Raw genomic sequence first — 17,941 nt, forward strand, 5'->3', positions numbered from 1 at the left:
GACTATCATAAATAAATAAAATTTAAAAAAAAAAAAAAAAAAAAAAAAAAAGAATTTCAGCATTCTTTATTTATTTATTTATTTATTTATTTATTTATTTATTTTTGAATTTCAGCATTCTTGAAGTACAATTTAAAGAGGTGAAATTGTTGGAATATTGGTTAACAGTGAAAAAGAAGTTTTCAGCCTTTTAGAGCAAAGCCTCCTCTTTTGCCATTTGCTACCACTTGTGCTAATAAAGCTTCACTCTGATGGCTGCTCAGTAATTAAGAAAATATTGTTAAAAGGTCTTACTTGTTTATTTTTAAGATTTTATTTATTCATAGAGACGCAGAGAGAGAGAGAGAGAGAGAGAGAGAGAGAGAGAGGGGCAGAGACACAGGCAGAGGGAGAAGCAGGCATCATGCAGAGAGCCCAACATGGGACTCGATCCAGGGTCTCCAGGATCACACCCTGGGCTGCAGGCGGCGCTAAACCACTGCGCCACCGGGGCTGCCCTGTTAAAAGGTTTTTTTTTTTTTTTTTCCTGTTGAAAGGTTTTAATCAGGAGTTGTATGTAGTCATTTTAAGCAGAAAGCCTAATATGGAAAAGTTATGTTTATCTAAATAATTTAGTTTCTTGTTCAAAAAGTTTAATTTTATAATGAAGATATAATGTGATTTTTACAAAATGTCAAATACACACTCTCAGATCGCCTTCCCATATAAAAATATTTTCATTTTCTGAATGTGCCATCAAGTTGAAAATGTTATGGACTCCTGGTATAGACTTTGATTTGTAAATGAAGTGGGTATTGAGAATTAACATGTATTTGAGAAAAATCAACAGCTCTCAAGCTTACTTAGCTGAATAGTTGACCCTGGGTAAAAAATAATTTCTAAACAAACAAACAAACAAACAAAAAAGAACTAAAAGTGTTTATAAGTATTATCAATGGGCTCAATAGGAAATTGTGTTAAAAAAAAAGAACTGAAGAAGGTTGATAGAGGGAGGTGGGTGGGGGATGGGCCAAATGGATGACGGGTTGGTTTTTTTTTTTTTTTTTTTTTTTTGGGTGATGGGAACTAAGGAAGGCACTTGTGATGTTAGCACTGGGTGTTATATGTAAGTGATGAATCACTAAATTCTATTCCTCAAACCAATATTACACTATATGTTAACTAACTAGAATTAAAATAAAACTTTGAAAAGAATAAAAATAAAAGAATGGTTGAAAAGGAAAATTGCAGTGTAAGACAGGAATTGAAACATAATTCCTTTAAATACTCAGTGGAATTACTGTGGTAGAACAAATATGGCTCTAAACGACATAGATATTTGTTGAGTGAACTGAACAACTGGTTCTAGGATGCCTACTTGGTCTTTCCTGTCTTAGAGCATTTCCAGAGGAGCTGTACTGCTGAATTTAGTGTGCTGATGGGCTAGGTCTTGAGATTACACTTTGGGAGATCTGTGAATAGAGAATTGCCTCCTAATACTTCAGTGGGAGACTTACAATCTTTGTCCTATTTGCAGCTTCTTGAGGGACCCTAAGAGTAGATCACTGCTGATGGCAAATAGCGTTTTACAGGCAAAGGAAAATAACAGTTCAACTAAAGAAGCCAGCCTCAGTGGAAAGACCAAAGAACACCCAGAATAAGAGAGTTTCATTGAAACAGATATTTGAACTAGATTATAACTTTTACAAAAGAAAGAAATATAATCACATTTAGGGAGACTCAAGTAGAACATAAACTTTCTGGAACTAACAATCAAGATTTAACATTATAAAAGTTCAGTAGACAAACCGAAAGAGGGTATCACCATTGATAGCGAAATTAGCATCTTGGAAATCAAGTAGAAGACGTATCTTAACATACAAAGAACAAAATTAAAGAGATGGCAGTCAGGAAGGAAAAATATAGAGTCTAGGAGAAGAAATCCAGGTAGGAAGAAATTCACCAGCATGGGAATAAGTGTTATAGAAGGAAAAAAAGAAGAGATAGTGGCAATTAATAACTAGAAATAGGGAGTTTGCTGCAAGTGTCATAGTTAAGTGCTACAAACTCCATGATTTAACAGTAATTTATTGTCTCATGGTTTTGGAGGCCAGAAGTCTGAAATCAAGTTGTTGAAGTTGTTTCCTTCTGAGGACTGTGGGGGAAGGATCTGTCTCAGACCTTGTCTTCATGGCTTGTAGATGGCTCTTTCTCCATTGTTTCTTCACATTATCTTTCCTCTATGCATGTCTGTCTCTGTGTCCATATTTGCCCTTTTTGTACAGACACCACTTAGTTTGGATTAGAGACTACTGTAATAACCTTGTTTAAATTTGATTACCTCTGTAACCACTCCTTCCAAATAAAGAGCCACATGCTGAAGCACTGGAGGTTAGGACTCTTGACCCTTTTTTTTTTTTTTTTTTTTGAGGAGGCATACAATTCAACCCATAATGAGGGGAGATTTTTCTGATCTTAAGAAAAAGACTTGGAAAGGAGTCCTTTCCAAGGATTCACTGATCCCAAGGAGAATAAGTTCACTCTTAGGCTCCTTAAAATATAAAAATCTTTGAAAGTCTTTCAAGCTCCCAAGTGGGAAATAGATTACTCACAATAGAAAAAGCAACAGAGAAACAATGGGTTTCTTACTTGCAGCATCAAAAGGTAGAAGATAGTAAGAGAATATCTATAGACTACTGAGGGACTATTATGCTCAACCAACATATCATTCTATTTGAAAAAATACATTTTCACAAATGCAGGGAGTCATTTTATTACCATAATATTCTACCTGACGAAAGTAATTTCAAGAGTTCTCTACACAAACATTTGAGTCAGAACAGGATTCAAAAGGGGTAAGATGAAGGGAAGAGGAAACTATAGTAGACAATATATGCATTTACATGTTTAAATTTATAAATACATTTATATTGAAATGGATGATGGAAATTTATAATATAAATGTTTAGAAAATAGTAAGGATTCATGAAATAGAAGAACAATACTAAGAAAATGAACAGGCTATTACTTAAAACCTTTTCAACAAAAAAACAGTAATTAGAAGGGTGGAGAAGTAAAAACAGAAGGACAGTGGAAATGTGAGGCCTTTGTGGGGAAAGGATATTGTTACATTATTTTGCTGAGATAGTATGGTAGTAGGATGGGAAAAAATGGATGTTTTGTCATTGATAATGGGAGAGAAGTATGAATGTTAATTTCAGCCAATTAGGAAAAATGAGAAAAGAGTAAGAAAACTGGATAAAGTAAGATAAATACTAATCAAAGTAAGATTGAAGAGAAAACTCATGTTCTTATACTAACTGCAAATGAAATGAATTACCCATTTGAAAGAGATGTTCAATGGGACTATTCAAAACAAAAAATAGAAAAATAAAAAAATAATAAAAATCCCAGGTGTATATTGCTTTAGGGACAGCCTTTAAAAAAGTGATGAAGATTGAAAAGTAGTAGATAATGGTAGATAGATAGGCAGGATGATTGCAGGAAAGTCCAAACCAAAGCAAATCAAAATACATTACAGATCTTCCTTGACTAAGGACTTCCCTGATAGATCCACTGGAAGTTGAAAAATATATTTCATACATTTAACCTCCCAAACATCATAGCTTAGCTTAGCCGACCAGAAACGTGCTCAGAACAGCTTACATTAGTCTACAGTTGGGCAAAATCCTCTAACAGAAAGACTATCTTATATAAAGTGTTGAATATCTCGTAATTTATTGACAAATTTACTAAAAGTGAAATCAGGACGGACAGTTGCATGATTACAGAATGGTTGTCAGTGTATTGGTTGTTTATCTTTGTGATGGTGTGGCTGACCAAGAGCTGTGGCTCCATGCTGCTGCCCAGCTTCACCACAGAGGATCATATCATGTATCACTAGCACAAAAAAAGATACAAGTTCAAAATCTGAAGTGTGATTTCTAGTGAATGTGTATTGCTTTTGCACTGTTGTAATGTCATAAAGTCCTAAGTCAAACCATTGTTAGGTACCATCTGTATTTATTTCAAAGAGGAATTTAAGATCTTTCAATAGTACAAGATGAAGTGTTATGAAATGATAAAAGACTTGAAAAGGATGTGTCAAGGTTATTTATACTCAACAACAACACAGTTAAATATCTAAATAAATTCTATTACTCAATGACTTAGATCCCTTCTGAGAATAACCTTTATCTGATCAGCAATTTAAAATCTTCATGTATCTTCAAGAATTTCCTTGTGAAATTATTCTACAACCTTAATTTTCTTTGTGCTTTTATCTGTCGTGACATCTAAGTAGATTTGACAAAGATGTTAGGTTTGTAAACAAGTTTACTTTCAAATTCTTTGCCTGGAAGCATCTAGACAGAATTTTGTGTGCAAAAGAGAGTTTTACATCTGAAAACTGGGCATTTCAAATTAAAATGATTTTAGTGTTATAGGTGGCTTCAGGGAAGAGTTACTGAAGTTTATTTCTGTTTTGGCAGCATGAATGAATTACTTACAAAATTCCAAGATTTTATAGTTGTTTTTTAGAGTTGTCTATTATTTTCAGAGACCATAATTTTCTGGCAGTTTTGCAAATTATCTACTCGGTGAATAGCAAAAACTTGTTTTCCTTAAATAATTTTTTAAGATTAAGAACAGACCATATAGGGCAGCCTGGGTGGCTCAGCTGTCTAGCGCCACCTTCAGCCCAGGGCCTGATCCCTGCATGGAGCCTGCTTCTCCCTCAGAGCCTGTCTCTCTCTCTCTCTCTCTCTCTCTCTCTCTCTCTCTCTCTCTCTCTTTCTCTCTCTCTCTGTCTCTCATGAATAAATAAATAAAATATTTATTTATTTATTTATTTTTAAATAAATAAAATCTTGAAAAATAACCCCACACCATATATAAAAGTACACTTTGTGATCAGCTTTTAACTCTCCTGTTAAGAGTTTTAAATTTGTGACACATATAAATGTATTAACTACTAACATCTGTAGAATGTTTTATAGTGACTAAAACATATATTTTAGGTGTTTTATCTTATTACATATAATATAAATGGTAACACCCAAACTTGAGTTGTCCATTCTGATTAGTGAATCATAGATCTTACCCAACACCAAACTTTGCTAATGATTCAAAGAATACGAGCAAGCACCAAGTGCAGATGGCATATTCTTTTTTTGGAGGATCCCCAGACTGTCAGACACAGATTCCAAAAATGTCCTTTTCTTTTGCAATAGGACATGTTATGGTTTTGGATTAACAGGATAGTTTTGAGCAATGTGTGCAAAAAATTGCACAAAGGAAGTTGTTTTGGTTTTGAAACTTTTTTTAATTACACAGCTTACCCGACTACTCCTCATTTTTCAGCCATAAATTAATAAATCCATAATTCAAGGCTCATTTGTGATGAGCAGTCAAGATAGTTGTTGAGCTATATCTTGCAAACAGCTTTTACTAGATAGGTAGTCTTTAATATTTTTCTGCTAGTAAATACCATTGATAGGTTTACAAGGCTACCATCTGGTTTGAGATTATTAGTGTATTACTGGGATCCGTGGTTGAGGTTTTTCATTTCTCCTCCATAGTAGGGAGAGTGAATTATTAGCCTGTTCTTAACTCTCCAGTGCATTAGAGTGGTAGAGTTGGTTCTATATAGAAAATTTTGCTAGAGCAATCTTTTAAAAATTTCCTTTATAAATTATCAGTATTCTCAGTTTTGGGGGTTTGTGCTTGAGAAAATGAGCAATTAATATGGATACTTGCTGATACTATTTAGTTTCTTCAGGGTTATATTGCTACGTTTCAATAGGGATAACAGGCTACCCCTAAATCATAAATAGTTGCTGTGATTATTTCATATTAATATGTTTCCTCATAAGAATCTTCAGGTACATATTCAAAACTGCTGCTGGAGTTGGAAAGATTTTATTAAGAACTTCAAGCTATTTCAGTTTAGTGTGTTAAGTCACACCAGGGTATGGATCCATTTGCCATTAACAAAAAGAGTTTGTCATGGTCTCCTATCCATTGTGTTTTCTATAACCATTCCTTCCATGTGGTTTACATTGAGAAGAGCCCTCAAAGCTAGTAACAGATTTTTAAAAAATATTCTCTGTGAAGCACTTCTTAGGGAAACTTGTTCACTTACTAGGCCAAGAGCTTAATAAAAAACCCCCTTAATATAGAAAAGCTGTTCTCTGTCTAAAAATTCATTTTTCAAGTAGACTTGTGAACATGCCCAACAATTTGCTGAGTTTACTTAGATCTTAGGACAGATGATAAGAAAATTAAAGATGTCAAAAATTTGTAAGAATTTACACACCCAAGGATTATCATTGGTAATGAGATAAAGATTATTCTTTAAAGGATCAAAGTCATAGAATAATAGGATTTTGAAACTGTTAGAGCCCTAGAACTCAATTAAATTGGCTCACTTATTTTAAAAAGAACTATTACTAAATGTATAATTATTAGATCCAGCATATTACACCTGCTTCCTTTTGTTTTGCAATTTCAGCTCTTAAAACCTATACATGGGTCAAATGCCATAACTTTAAATGTGCATGTTTGGTTCTTCAGTCATATCCACAGGCCTCTCTGAGTTTTCTTTCTAAGACTGCACTGTGTTTATTCACAGAGTAATTGTTTTTTTTTTTTTTTTGATTTTGCAACTAGAGCCTATTAAAGATGAATGAAAAAAAATTGGAAACAACTCCACAGCCGCGAAAACTTCCTGAATGGATGTCTATGCAGAATGAGACATGTACTGCAGTAGAAACAAAGGTATGTGATTCACCAGTTATTCTTTCAGATGGGAAATGTAGTGTAAATTTGACTGTAAAATCAGCCTTCACTTGTAAACTTGAGGTCACCATGTAAGTTAGAGTTGCTATTCTGTGATTAAACCACAGTCTAGTCATTGAATAGGTAAATGAGATTAAATTTTAATGAGGTTTACAAAATGGGAATTTTTACTCTGTATTTTACCTTTTTATCTAGTATATATGGTTGACGTTACTTGTTTGTTCTAATTTAGATAAGTTAGACAGTATTTACTTTGGTAAATTTTTGTGGGTAAGCAAGTGTAAGTTTTCATAGATTCAAGATCACCAGCCACTCTTCAGCATTTTAAGGCAACATTATTACATCTAGAATGCTAATATAATTACAGAAAAAAATTAGTAAGTGCTCTTATGAAAATAGGATTAGAAGTTTGCAAATAAGCTTTTTATGAAAGTAATTTTATAGTGGGTGGCTTTATTTTTGATACATTGTCCTTATGACTTTATTAGCCTTTATTATCAACATTAGTTGATAAAAACTTAGAACTATAATTTGAATGTTTCACTGAACTTTATTTTCTCTATGAACCTCTCTTATTTAATGTGAATGTTATTTGTGCCTTTTTGAAATTTTATTTAATTCAAGGCATCGATTCAGAAGAGTGTTTTTGAAGACGACCTCTCTTTCTTAGAATTCACTGGATCCATTGTTTATAGTTATGAAGCTAGTGATTGTTCTTTTCTATCAGAAGATATTAGGTAAGAGATTTGAATTTCCTAGTTTCATTTGAATTTGTACCCTTAGAAGATAACTAATATGACAATATTTGTATATATACTGAATTTTACAGTTAAAGTGTGTTACATAGATAATTATTTCTGCATGTAGAATATCACTTGACAAGTTCTAATTTTATGTTAAAAAACCTTAAAAATCACTGGATTAAATGTTTAATGTACCTATAAGTCTATTACTTTAGCTAATTTTTGTTACTTTCAATATTTCAGATATATAGAACAGTAGTTCTATATATATCTAGTATTCTATATATCTAAACACATTGTTTATTTCACCCATGAACCAATGAACGCATTATTTATTTCATCAAAGTAAGACAAAAACAATGCAAGAATTATTCAACCTCCAAATGTCCCTTTATATTTCGTTAAAAATACCAACCTAGTAATATTGGATAATGGTTGTGATCAACTCTGTTGCATTTAGTTAGCAACAATTACAGCAAACGATTTCTTTATTTTTTATTTTTATTTTTTTTAAAGAAACACTAAGGCATCCAGAAGTTGTAATTTTTTTTTTTTTATTTATGATAGTCACACAGAGAGAGAGAGAGAGGCAGAGACATAGGCAGAGGGAGAAGCAGGCTCCATGCACCGGGAGCCCGATGTGGGATTCGATCCCAGGTCTCCAGGATCGCACCCTGGGCCAAAGGCAGGCGCTAAACCGCTGCGCCACCCAGGGATCCCCCCACCCTTTTTTTAAAGATTTATTTATTTATTTATGATAGACATAGAGAGAGAGAGGGAGAGAGAGAGAGAGAGAGGCAGAGGCACAGGAGGAGGGAGAAGCAGGCTCCATGCCAGGAGCCCGATGCGGGACTCGATCCCGGAACTCCAGAATCGTGCCCTGGCAGGCACTAAACAACTGAGCCACCCCGGGATCCCCCAGCAAATGATTTCTAAGAAGAACATTAGAAATGACTGTTAGTATTTTTAAAAATTGGTTTGTTAAATAAGGACTATGCAATAATGCAATCCAAGGCTTTTGAAGCATTTTACAAGGAGAAGAAGAAGTAGGGAATTCATTCAGATCTTCTTCAAAGTTGTTATATCTGTCTCTCTTTCTCTCTTTTTAAACTGTTGTACATTGCAATGGTTAAAAGATACAGCGGTAAGTTAATCTATTTATTAATGATCTCCTGGTGGCAGGTGAATTCTAGAAATAATATTCAGGTGTCCTCACTCCTACTACAGTTAACTGGCCACTTTTGGGTCTCTTTGTATAGAACAAAATTTGTCTCACAGAGAAGGTAAAATCTGTCATTTGTTATTATGTATTAACTCCACCATCTCACCTTTGTCAGTGCTGTATCATGTCATATCTCAAGGCAATAAACACGAGTATAGTCCCAATCAATTCTGTGTGCATTAGGATAGGCAGACAGGCTTTTTTTTCTTACCTGTACTGGCCAACTAAAAGATTTTTGCTATCACAGGTTTTCAACAATTTGATTTTGGTGTGCCTTTGTGTCATGTGGTTTGTCTTCATCCTGCTTGGGCAGGATGAGCTTTTTGGACCTGTGGGTTTCTAGTCTCATCAGATCTTAAAAATTTCTCTCTCCATATATGTAAGTATGTATATATATATGTATACACACACATATATGCATTTTATTAAATTTAATTAATTAATAAATTTTTTTCCTCATTCTGATACTCTTTTCTCCTCTGGTAGCTTCTACACACACAGGTTGGATTGCTTAATACTGTGTTACTGGTCATAGGGTTCTGATCTCTTTCAGTCTTTTATTGTTTTTCTTTGATTTTTTTCTCTGTGTTTTGGTTTAAATGGTTTCTTTTGCTATGTCTGCAAGTTGACTTTTTGTCCTTCTGTAGTGACTGTCATTCCCATCCTGTGAATTTTAAGTTTTATTGTATTTTTCATCTCTAGAAGTTCTATTTGTTTCCTTTTTAAAAATACCTTCCATTTTGGCTCTCATATTCATGTTTTCTTTTAAATATTTGAACATTATTATTATTTTTTTAAACAATTTTTTAATTTTTTTTATTTATGATAGTCACAGAGAGAGAGAGAGAGAGAGAGAGAGAGAGAGGCAGAGACACAGGCAGAGGGAGAAGCAGGCTCCATGCACCGGGAGCCCGATGTGGGATTCGATCCCGGGTCTCCAGGATCGCGCCCTGGGTCAAAGGCAGGCGCCAAACCGCTGCGCCACCCAGGGATCCCTGAACATTATTTATAATGGTTGTTTTAGTTATTTTTTTCAATGAAATGATTTTCATCCTGGTTAGAGTCACATTCTTTTTCTTTTTTAAGATTTTATTTATTTATTCATGAGAGACACACACAGAGAGGCAGAGACACAGGCAGAGGGAGAAGCAGGCTCCATGCAGGGAGCTAGACGTGGGACTTGATCTGGGGTCTCCAGGATCACAACCTGGGCTGCAGGCGGCACTAAACTGCTGAGCCACCGGGGCTGCCCTCCCTGGTTGTTCTTGATTCAGCTTCTTTCTTGTCTATCTCCCTTCTCTCCAGAAACTACCTCTAGCTGCCTCAGCCTCTCTGGCTCTGAACCCTGTCTTCCTAACTCCGTGGTCTGCTTTGACTTCTCCTCCCTGCTCTGTGGTCTGGAAAGTGTTCCAAATAGAAAGCTAGGGCAACAGTAGAGTATCCCCCAAGTATCCCCCTCAGAGAGCATAGGCCTGTACTGTGTATTGTTCAGTGTCTGAAAACTGTTACCTATTTTGTAAAACTTTCTGTTTGTTCATAGAGGAAAGGTATATGTGATCACTGTTACTCACTCCATCTTGCCCAAAGCAGAAATGGAGATTCTTTTGTGATATATGTGTGTAGTTTTTAAAAATTGTAAAATAGGCAAATATAAACAAAAATAGAAAATAATATAACAAAACCCTGGCTTTAGCAAATCTTGATATCCATTTTCTTCAAATCTTTATTAAGAAATGTCACGATAGGCAGCCCCGGTGGCACAGTGGTTTAGTGCCGCCTGCAGCCCAGGTTGTGATCCTGGGGATCCAGGATCAAGTCCCACATCGGGCTTCCTGCATGGAGCCTGCTTCTCCCTCTGCCTGTGTCTCTGCCTCTCTCTCACTCTCTCTGTATGAATAAATAAAGAAATCTTAAAAAAAAAAAAATGTCCTGATAAAATACCGTGGAAGTCCTAGGTATGTCCCTTCTCATCCTCCGCTGAGATAACTTCTGTCATGAGTTTAGTGCTTAACATTCCCTCACATGTTTTCTATTTATATCTATACTTTTATATCCCCAAATATCATGTTATTTTGCATATTTAAAAACTTTAATAAGTGCTATCAAACTATGTGTATTCTGCCACTTGTTTTTCTCACTCAATATTTTATGTTTTTTGAAAATTTTTCTTTCTGGTATATGTAGTTTCATTTTGACTTTTATATAATATTTCATTGTTTCAATAATGCTGCAATTTTTCCATTCTTTTGTTGATGGAATTGTAGTTTATTTCTATTTTTTGCCAGTAAAAACTGTATTGCAATGAACATTTTTTTTTTGAAGCAAATTATTATTTTTTAAAAGATTTATTTATTTATTTTAGAGAGAGAGCGAGAGCGTGTGTGTGTGTGAACAATGGGAAGGGCAGAGGGAGAGGGAGAGAGGAAATCCTTAAGTAGACTCCCCGCTGAGTGCAGGGCTGGATGCAGGGCCAATCGCAGGACCCTGAGATCATGACCTGAGCTGAAATTTGGAGTCCTATGCCCAACCGACTGAGCCATCCCAGTGCCCCTGCAACGAATATTGTTTTTTTTTTTTTTAAAGATTTTATTTATTTATTTGACAGAGAGAGAGAGAGAGAGTGCACAAGCAGTGGAGTGACAGGCAGAGAGAGAGAGGAAGAAGCAGGCTCCCCAGTGAGCAGAGAGCCAGACACAGGGCTCAATCCCAGGACCCTGGGATCATGACCTGAATTGAAGGCAGATGCTTAATTGACTGAGCCACTCAAGCGCCCCTGAACATTCTTCAACATCTGTCTAGTTGTGCACATATGAGAGTTTGATACATTTATGAGAAAAACTTGTAGGTCGTAGTGTTTATACATCTTCGGCTAAATATTGTCAAAGCCTTTTCTAAGAGGATTTTGCCAATTTATATTCACCAGTGTTTGAGGAGTCCCACAGGTAGAGATCTTTCTCAGCACTTGATACCATGAGACTTTTACTTGTTACCATCTTGTAGATATGAAATTGTATTGATTAATTTGCATCTGATTTCAAGTGGGGTTTCATGTCTTTACATAATTATTTGGATTTATTGGCTATTTGGATTTTCTTTTGGGAATTGCCTGTTCATATTTTCCCTCTTCCTCCTCCTCTCCTCCCCTTCTTTTTTTTCTTCTTCCTCCTCCTCCTTCCCTTTTCCTCCTCCTCTAAGTCTTCCTCCTCTTCTTCTTTTTACTGGATTATCTGTTTTCTTCTTACTGACTTTTCAAGGAATTTTTAATTTTTTCTGGCTGTTCACTATCTTAGATATCTTCTATATGTGGCTTGTCTTTTAATTTTCGAATGTAGAAGCTATATAGAAGTTAAAATTTTAATGTAATTAGTTTGCACTATTTTTCCCCCTGTAGCATGAATCTGTCTACTGGAGGTGTGGTGGGTTTTGACATGGAATGGCCACCAGTATACACTAAAAGGAAACCGAGCCGAGTTGCACTGATTCAGTTATGTGTGTCAGAGAACAAATGTTACTTGTTTCATATTTCTTCTATGTCAGGTTGGTATCTCTTTTGTTTTATTTTTATTTGGTTGATAGTTGTATTATGTCAACTTTATCCTATAAAATTAAGCTTTTGAATTAGCTAGTGCTTCTCTCATCACCTTACATTTATTGAAGTATTCGTGTTCGACCTGTTTCATTCATATCCCTGTTTTATTTAATTTTCACATCTTCATCAGGCATTGATATTATTCCTGGTTTAGACAGTAGAGAATTGAAGTTTAGAGGGGCTAAGTGATCAGGAATATACTGTTAATGTTAGCAGAGGAAGTATTCAAATCAGATGTTTTTCTTGTCATTTATCAGTCAGGACTTTGCTTTAGTTAAGAAAAGAAATACTAAAGGTGGTAGCACCTGGCTCAGTCGGTTAAGAACTGCCTTCAGCTCAGGTCATGATCCCAGGATCCTAGGATGGAGCCCCACATCCGGCTCTCTGCTCGGCAGGGAACCTGCTTCTCCTCCTCCCTCTGTGTTCTTTTTCTATCAAGTAAATATATAAAATCTTAAAAAAAAAGATTCAAGGTGAATGTGTTTCTGAATTTGAACATAAATAAACAGATTTAAATATAAACATAGAATGTGTAAGAATTAGAAAATAAATAATACTTGATAGAGCCTATGGAAATAATAATAAAATGTTATAGTTTTTCCTCAGGGGTTAAAAATGTTGCTTGAAAATGAAGCAATTAAAAAAGCAGGTGTAGGAGTCAAAGGAGATCAGCGGAAACTTCTATGTGACTTTGACATCGATTTGAAGAATTTTGTGGAGCTGACAGATGTTGCCAATGAAAAGGTAGATCTAAGGCGTTGAGCACTTGTGATGAGCCCTGGGTGTTGTGTGGAAGTGTTGAATCACCATGTTGGACACTTGAAACTAATACTACACTGTATGTTAACTAGAATTAAAAAAAAAGGTAGATGTAATATATATATATTATTTTCATAAACAAGATAAATTTATGTTTTGCAGAACGTCCCATCTATCTGGATGTTAGGTATTTTGAAAAAAATAATTTAAGCTGTATGTTAGTGTAACAATAAGGAAGTCCCAAATGAGTATCCATAATGAAAACCTTTAGGTCTAATCCATTGCCTTAGAGAAGTTTCTTTAAGCTAGCACCATTCCCCACCCCCACTTTTAATACTGTTTCATGTATGTGTAAATTTCAATATTGTATTTAAAGGTTTTCCATTTAAGCCATTTATACTAATAATTTAAAAAAAAATTTTTTTAAGGGAAAGCATAATGTAGCTCTTGTGGTATGATGCTCTTAGTGGAGGTTTGGCCATCAATTCTGTCACCCTTATTTCACATATTTTGTTAATGTAGTCATTAAGTTAAATTCTCATGTTTGGCCAAGTAGTCATTGGGCTGGGTAGAATGCCTACCACTATCCAGCTTTTTTCCATGAATAATACTTTTACAGTCCAAGAATTTTAATACCTACATTGGGGAAATTCCATAGTTCAGTTCTGTAATGCGTACTGCAAATGAGGTTCTTAGTGATGGGAAATTTATTAAGGACTATCTCTGGTATATATTTTGATATAACATTTCTCACTTTACTTGTGGCCTGGTCATTTGGTGGTATTTAGGAGTATCTGAAAATAGAAATAATTTTTTCCAGTGTTGATTTTTCATTACTTCTAGCTGAAATGTACAGAGACTTGGAGCCTCAATGGTTTGGTTAAGCACCTCTTTGGCAAACAGCTTCTGAAAGACAGATCTATCCGTTGTAGCAATTGGGGTGATTTTCCTCTCACTGAGGATCAGAAACTGTATGCAGCCACTGATGCGTATGTATGTATCAAAGATCTTTGTACTATGATGCATTTTTTAAACTTTGTAATAAATTACTTTAGGAAAATTTTGTTTTAACAGTTGTACAAACTCAACTAAAATATTTTAAATCAGGTTGGCATTAAAAATTCTTAAGACATTCAGTGAAACTGTTAATTCTCAATATTAATTAGCAAGCACCAATCTATAGATTGTTCGGTGCTAGTAGTTTTTATTATCATGAAGCCAAAATAATGTTCAACTTGCATGTAAAAAATGTAATCTCTCTGAAAACATGGAAGGCTAATAAACCTAGGCTGAGGAACCACAAATGGTATTGATGATGTATTTGATTTATAAGCAACTTCAGAATAAAAATAATTATAGATAGTTTCTATATTGAAACTGGCATTATTTCTTATATTTGTATTTAAAATGTGCTAAATATTTGGGAAAATTGCCTCCAAATTTAGCTTTCCACTGCTGTGAGTTGTATTTTTATATTTACATGTATATATTTATATACATACTGAAATTTGGGCTTATCTTTATCATATTATTGTTTTTGTTTTTTGCAGAAATGTATTTTATATTCCAGTGGATTTCTTTTTCCCTAATTTATATTTTCATTTGTAGATGAATATCTTGTTGTTTCCATTTTAGCATTTATTTTTAGGCATGGAAACTCTTATATTTAGTAAACAGAAAAAATTCAGTTTTGTCAGAAAACGGTAATAATTTTCCTGTAGGTTCTATTAAAAAAATCATAAAACTGGGCAGCCCAGGTGGCTCAGTGGTTTAGCGCCACCTTAAGCCCAAGGCATTGATTCTGGAGACCCACAATCGAGTCTCATGTCAGGCTCTCTGCATGGAGCCTGCTTCTCCCTCTGCCTGTGTCTCTGCCTCTCTCTCTCTCTCTCTTATTTATTTATGAATAAATAAATAAAATCTATTTAAAAAAATAAAATGGTTACTATTTTTAAAAAATCGTAAAACTTGTTGAGAACTCATGCAAGTTCTGTAGCATTTTTATTCATGAAAAATCAGCGTGACTTGGTTGCTCCTATTAACAGTGCCGGAAAGGAGGGCTGTTCATATGCTGACATTCACAGCTGATTTAATGAGATATGGGGAAGTGGATATGTGTTGTCAAAAGATTTCTCTTACTTGACGGTATTTTGTTGGAGTCTCACTTATAAGTTATTTGATTTGGATAACTCCTTATAATATTGAATATTAAAAAATAAAAATTTAAAACTTTTATTTTAAGGCACAAGCAGTTTACTCATTCTTGCAATTGGTATGGTCATTTAATGAAGACATAGATCTTTGCATAACATAAGGTGAACGCAGCTTTTTGGGTACTTTGGGAGTTACTGTTTTGGATTTTTCTAAAGATAGGACATATAGCTTTATTTTGGTTATCTTTTAGCATACTCTTTTCCCTTTTCTATTTTTTTTTATAGGCTGGTCTCATCATTTATCAGAAATTAGAGATTTTAGGTAATGCTGTGGAAAGGTTTGCTATAAATAAAAAAGGTATGTGGTGCTCTAAAAATAAAAGATAAAATTATTGAATTTGCTCTTTTGTGAGGTTTATTTTCAAAAAAGTCAGTATTCACACATGTGCAAACTGTTTAGTATTATAACTTCTTGAGTGTCTGAACCATGTTGACATTTGGTGTGAGGTCTCTCTGGCCAAAGATTAGGATTTAGTCATGTTACTTGTTGCAGAGGAGGACTTACTACTTCTGCTTTATCACATTGCTGTTCATTAGGCTTCTTCAGTAAGGGCTTTGTGGCTTTGATAATAACATCAATGATACAACCAGTTGTCTCCCAGTCTGGAGATGATTATATTCTTGCTATAAATATTTAAAGTGTACAGGTTACTTTATAGTGTCCTGGTTTAAATTTCTGTTTTCTTTCCTAAGGTAAGATGATCGCTGTTTTTCTCCAAAAACTATAGCTACTTTGTTCAACTTCAGTGCTTTTCTTAGATGTCTCAATAGGTCAGTGATAGCAGACCTACATAATAGAGTGGAAACACATGAGCTTTCATGTCACATAAACCAAAGGGGAATCCCTGCCATGTGACTTGAGATTAACATGTTTCCCCATTCTTGGAATGTAGATAATTGCCCAATATCTATTGCATAGAAAGGTTGTGAGCACTAAGAGGGACAGAATATTATCAGTACCTGTATTGATCTGTATAGAGTTGTTATTCCCATTGTAGCTTCTTTTGGAGATTTTAAATAATTGTGTTTGTTAAGAGGTTAATTAAATTCGTGATTTTGCTAAGTAAGTTTAGAGATATGGCATGACCTCATATAAAATTATATTGTACTCTTTTTAATTGCCATTGAGAAGGGATTCATGTCCTTTGTGATAGACCCTCCTTCTTTACCCAATAAGGTAGAAGACTTACTTTCTTTCCCTGGAAAGCCACTTTTGAGGAGAGCTTGCTGACTCTCTGTAGCCAAAGGTACTGTGGCTAGAAATTACCTTGCTTAAATTGAGCAGATGATATGTTTTTGAAGTTGATCTGGAGAACAGTACAGGACTTATTTAAATCATAACAGAATTAAACTCAACAGAGGAGATTCTTGGTTTTCTGAATTTGGGGTTTGTAGAATTACTTATAGGTTATACTTGTAATTTTGCCTCTGATTAAAATGCTTCCAGTGAATGTTTAAGATATTTCTCAATAAAGCACTGTATATTTTTAAGTTGCTACCAGTAGTCCTGGTATCTGTGTTACCTGTTGTTGCAGTGCTACATTGTTTGGCCCTCACCTTTATTCTTTATTGTATTATATGTGTGAGTATATTTTGACATCTGATGTGAGGTATCTTGACTAGGATCCTAGTGAATTGTAACAAAGTTTACCACTGTTTTTTTTTTTTTCTCCCTACCCCCTGTTAAAGAGCCAGAGCTATCAGCCTCATTGTTGTTTAATTTCCCTGAAGTATTTATAAATGATATTTTCACATGACCACTTTTGGTTATAAGATTGTGTTTTTTTCTTCTTCATTAAAGAAAATGGATCATAACATCAGAAAATAAAAGGATATTTGTGCATTGTTTCTCCCTGTTAAAATATTAGCTTACCCCAGGATGGTAGCTAATAAACACCTAACAATATAACAGATAAAAATGAACTTACTCACTTATTAAAAATTATTGAACATTTTATGATATGGGGATATGGAAGTGAACAAAACACTCATGATCTACTCATTTATTAAAAATTATTGAGCATTTTATGATATGGGAATATGGAAGTGAACAAAACACTCATGATCTGCTTCCTGAGAGGAAAGTCTGCAGTTTTGTAGGTGATAGAGAGATGAACAAAAAAGGCATAGGTATAGGGAGGGAGGTCTTACGATGTGGGAAAACAAGGCACTGTGGTTAGTACATAGGAGAGCAGTCTTACTTGGAAGTATTTTTTTTTTAAAGATTTTATTTATTTATTCATGAGAGACAGAGAGAGAGAGAGAGAGAGAGAGGCAGAGACACAGGCAGAGGGAGAAGCAGGCCCCATGCAGGGAGCCCGATGTAGGACTCGATGCCGGGTCTCCAGGATCAGGCCCTGGGCCGAAGGTGGTGCTAAATCGCTGAGCCACCCAGGCTGCCTCATACTTGGAAGTATTGCAGTATTTCCTGGAGAAAGTGATGTTTAAGGAAAGACTTGAAATAGGAACAGGAGTTAGGTGGCAGAAGAGTACAGGAAACCATAGATGCAAAGAGAGATCATAGTATTTATAAGCAACTGAAAGTAGTTCAGTGTAGTAAGCTCTTGAATATGATGGAGTGAGGGATAGAGAAGCAGAATAAGGAAAGCAGATAGGCCACATTTACATTAGGAGTTTA

At 34.8% G+C, this 17,941-nt stretch overlaps 1 protein-coding gene across 5 annotated transcripts in view; it reads left to right on the forward strand.

Moving 5' to 3' along the window:
• Window positions 1-17,941, forward strand: part of WRN (WRN RecQ like helicase) — a 144,923-nt gene that overhangs the window by 25,859 nt on the left and 101,123 nt on the right. For 2 of the 5 annotated variants that reach the window (XM_041752866.1, XM_041752865.1), the window contains exons 2-7: window positions 6,649-6,756; window positions 7,402-7,514; window positions 12,134-12,279; window positions 12,927-13,075; window positions 13,934-14,083; window positions 15,529-15,601. In XM_041752866.1, coding sequence (XP_041608800.1) covers window positions 6,661-6,756; window positions 7,402-7,514; window positions 12,134-12,279; window positions 12,927-13,075; window positions 13,934-14,083; window positions 15,529-15,601 — 727 coding nt within the window. In that variant the 5' untranslated portion in view covers window positions 6,649-6,660. Of the gene's footprint in view, window positions 1-6,648; window positions 6,757-7,401; window positions 7,515-8,989; window positions 9,122-12,133; window positions 12,280-12,926; window positions 13,076-13,933; window positions 14,084-15,528; window positions 15,602-17,941 lie in introns of those variants that run through there. The other 3 variants (XM_041752867.1, XM_041752868.1, XM_041752869.1) reach the window with 3 other exon arrangements.

The sequence above is a fragment of the Vulpes lagopus genome, chromosome 4 (assembly GCF_018345385.1).
Source record: "Vulpes lagopus strain Blue_001 chromosome 4, ASM1834538v1, whole genome shotgun sequence".
NCBI classification, from domain to species: Eukaryota; Metazoa; Chordata; class Mammalia; order Carnivora; family Canidae; genus Vulpes; species Vulpes lagopus.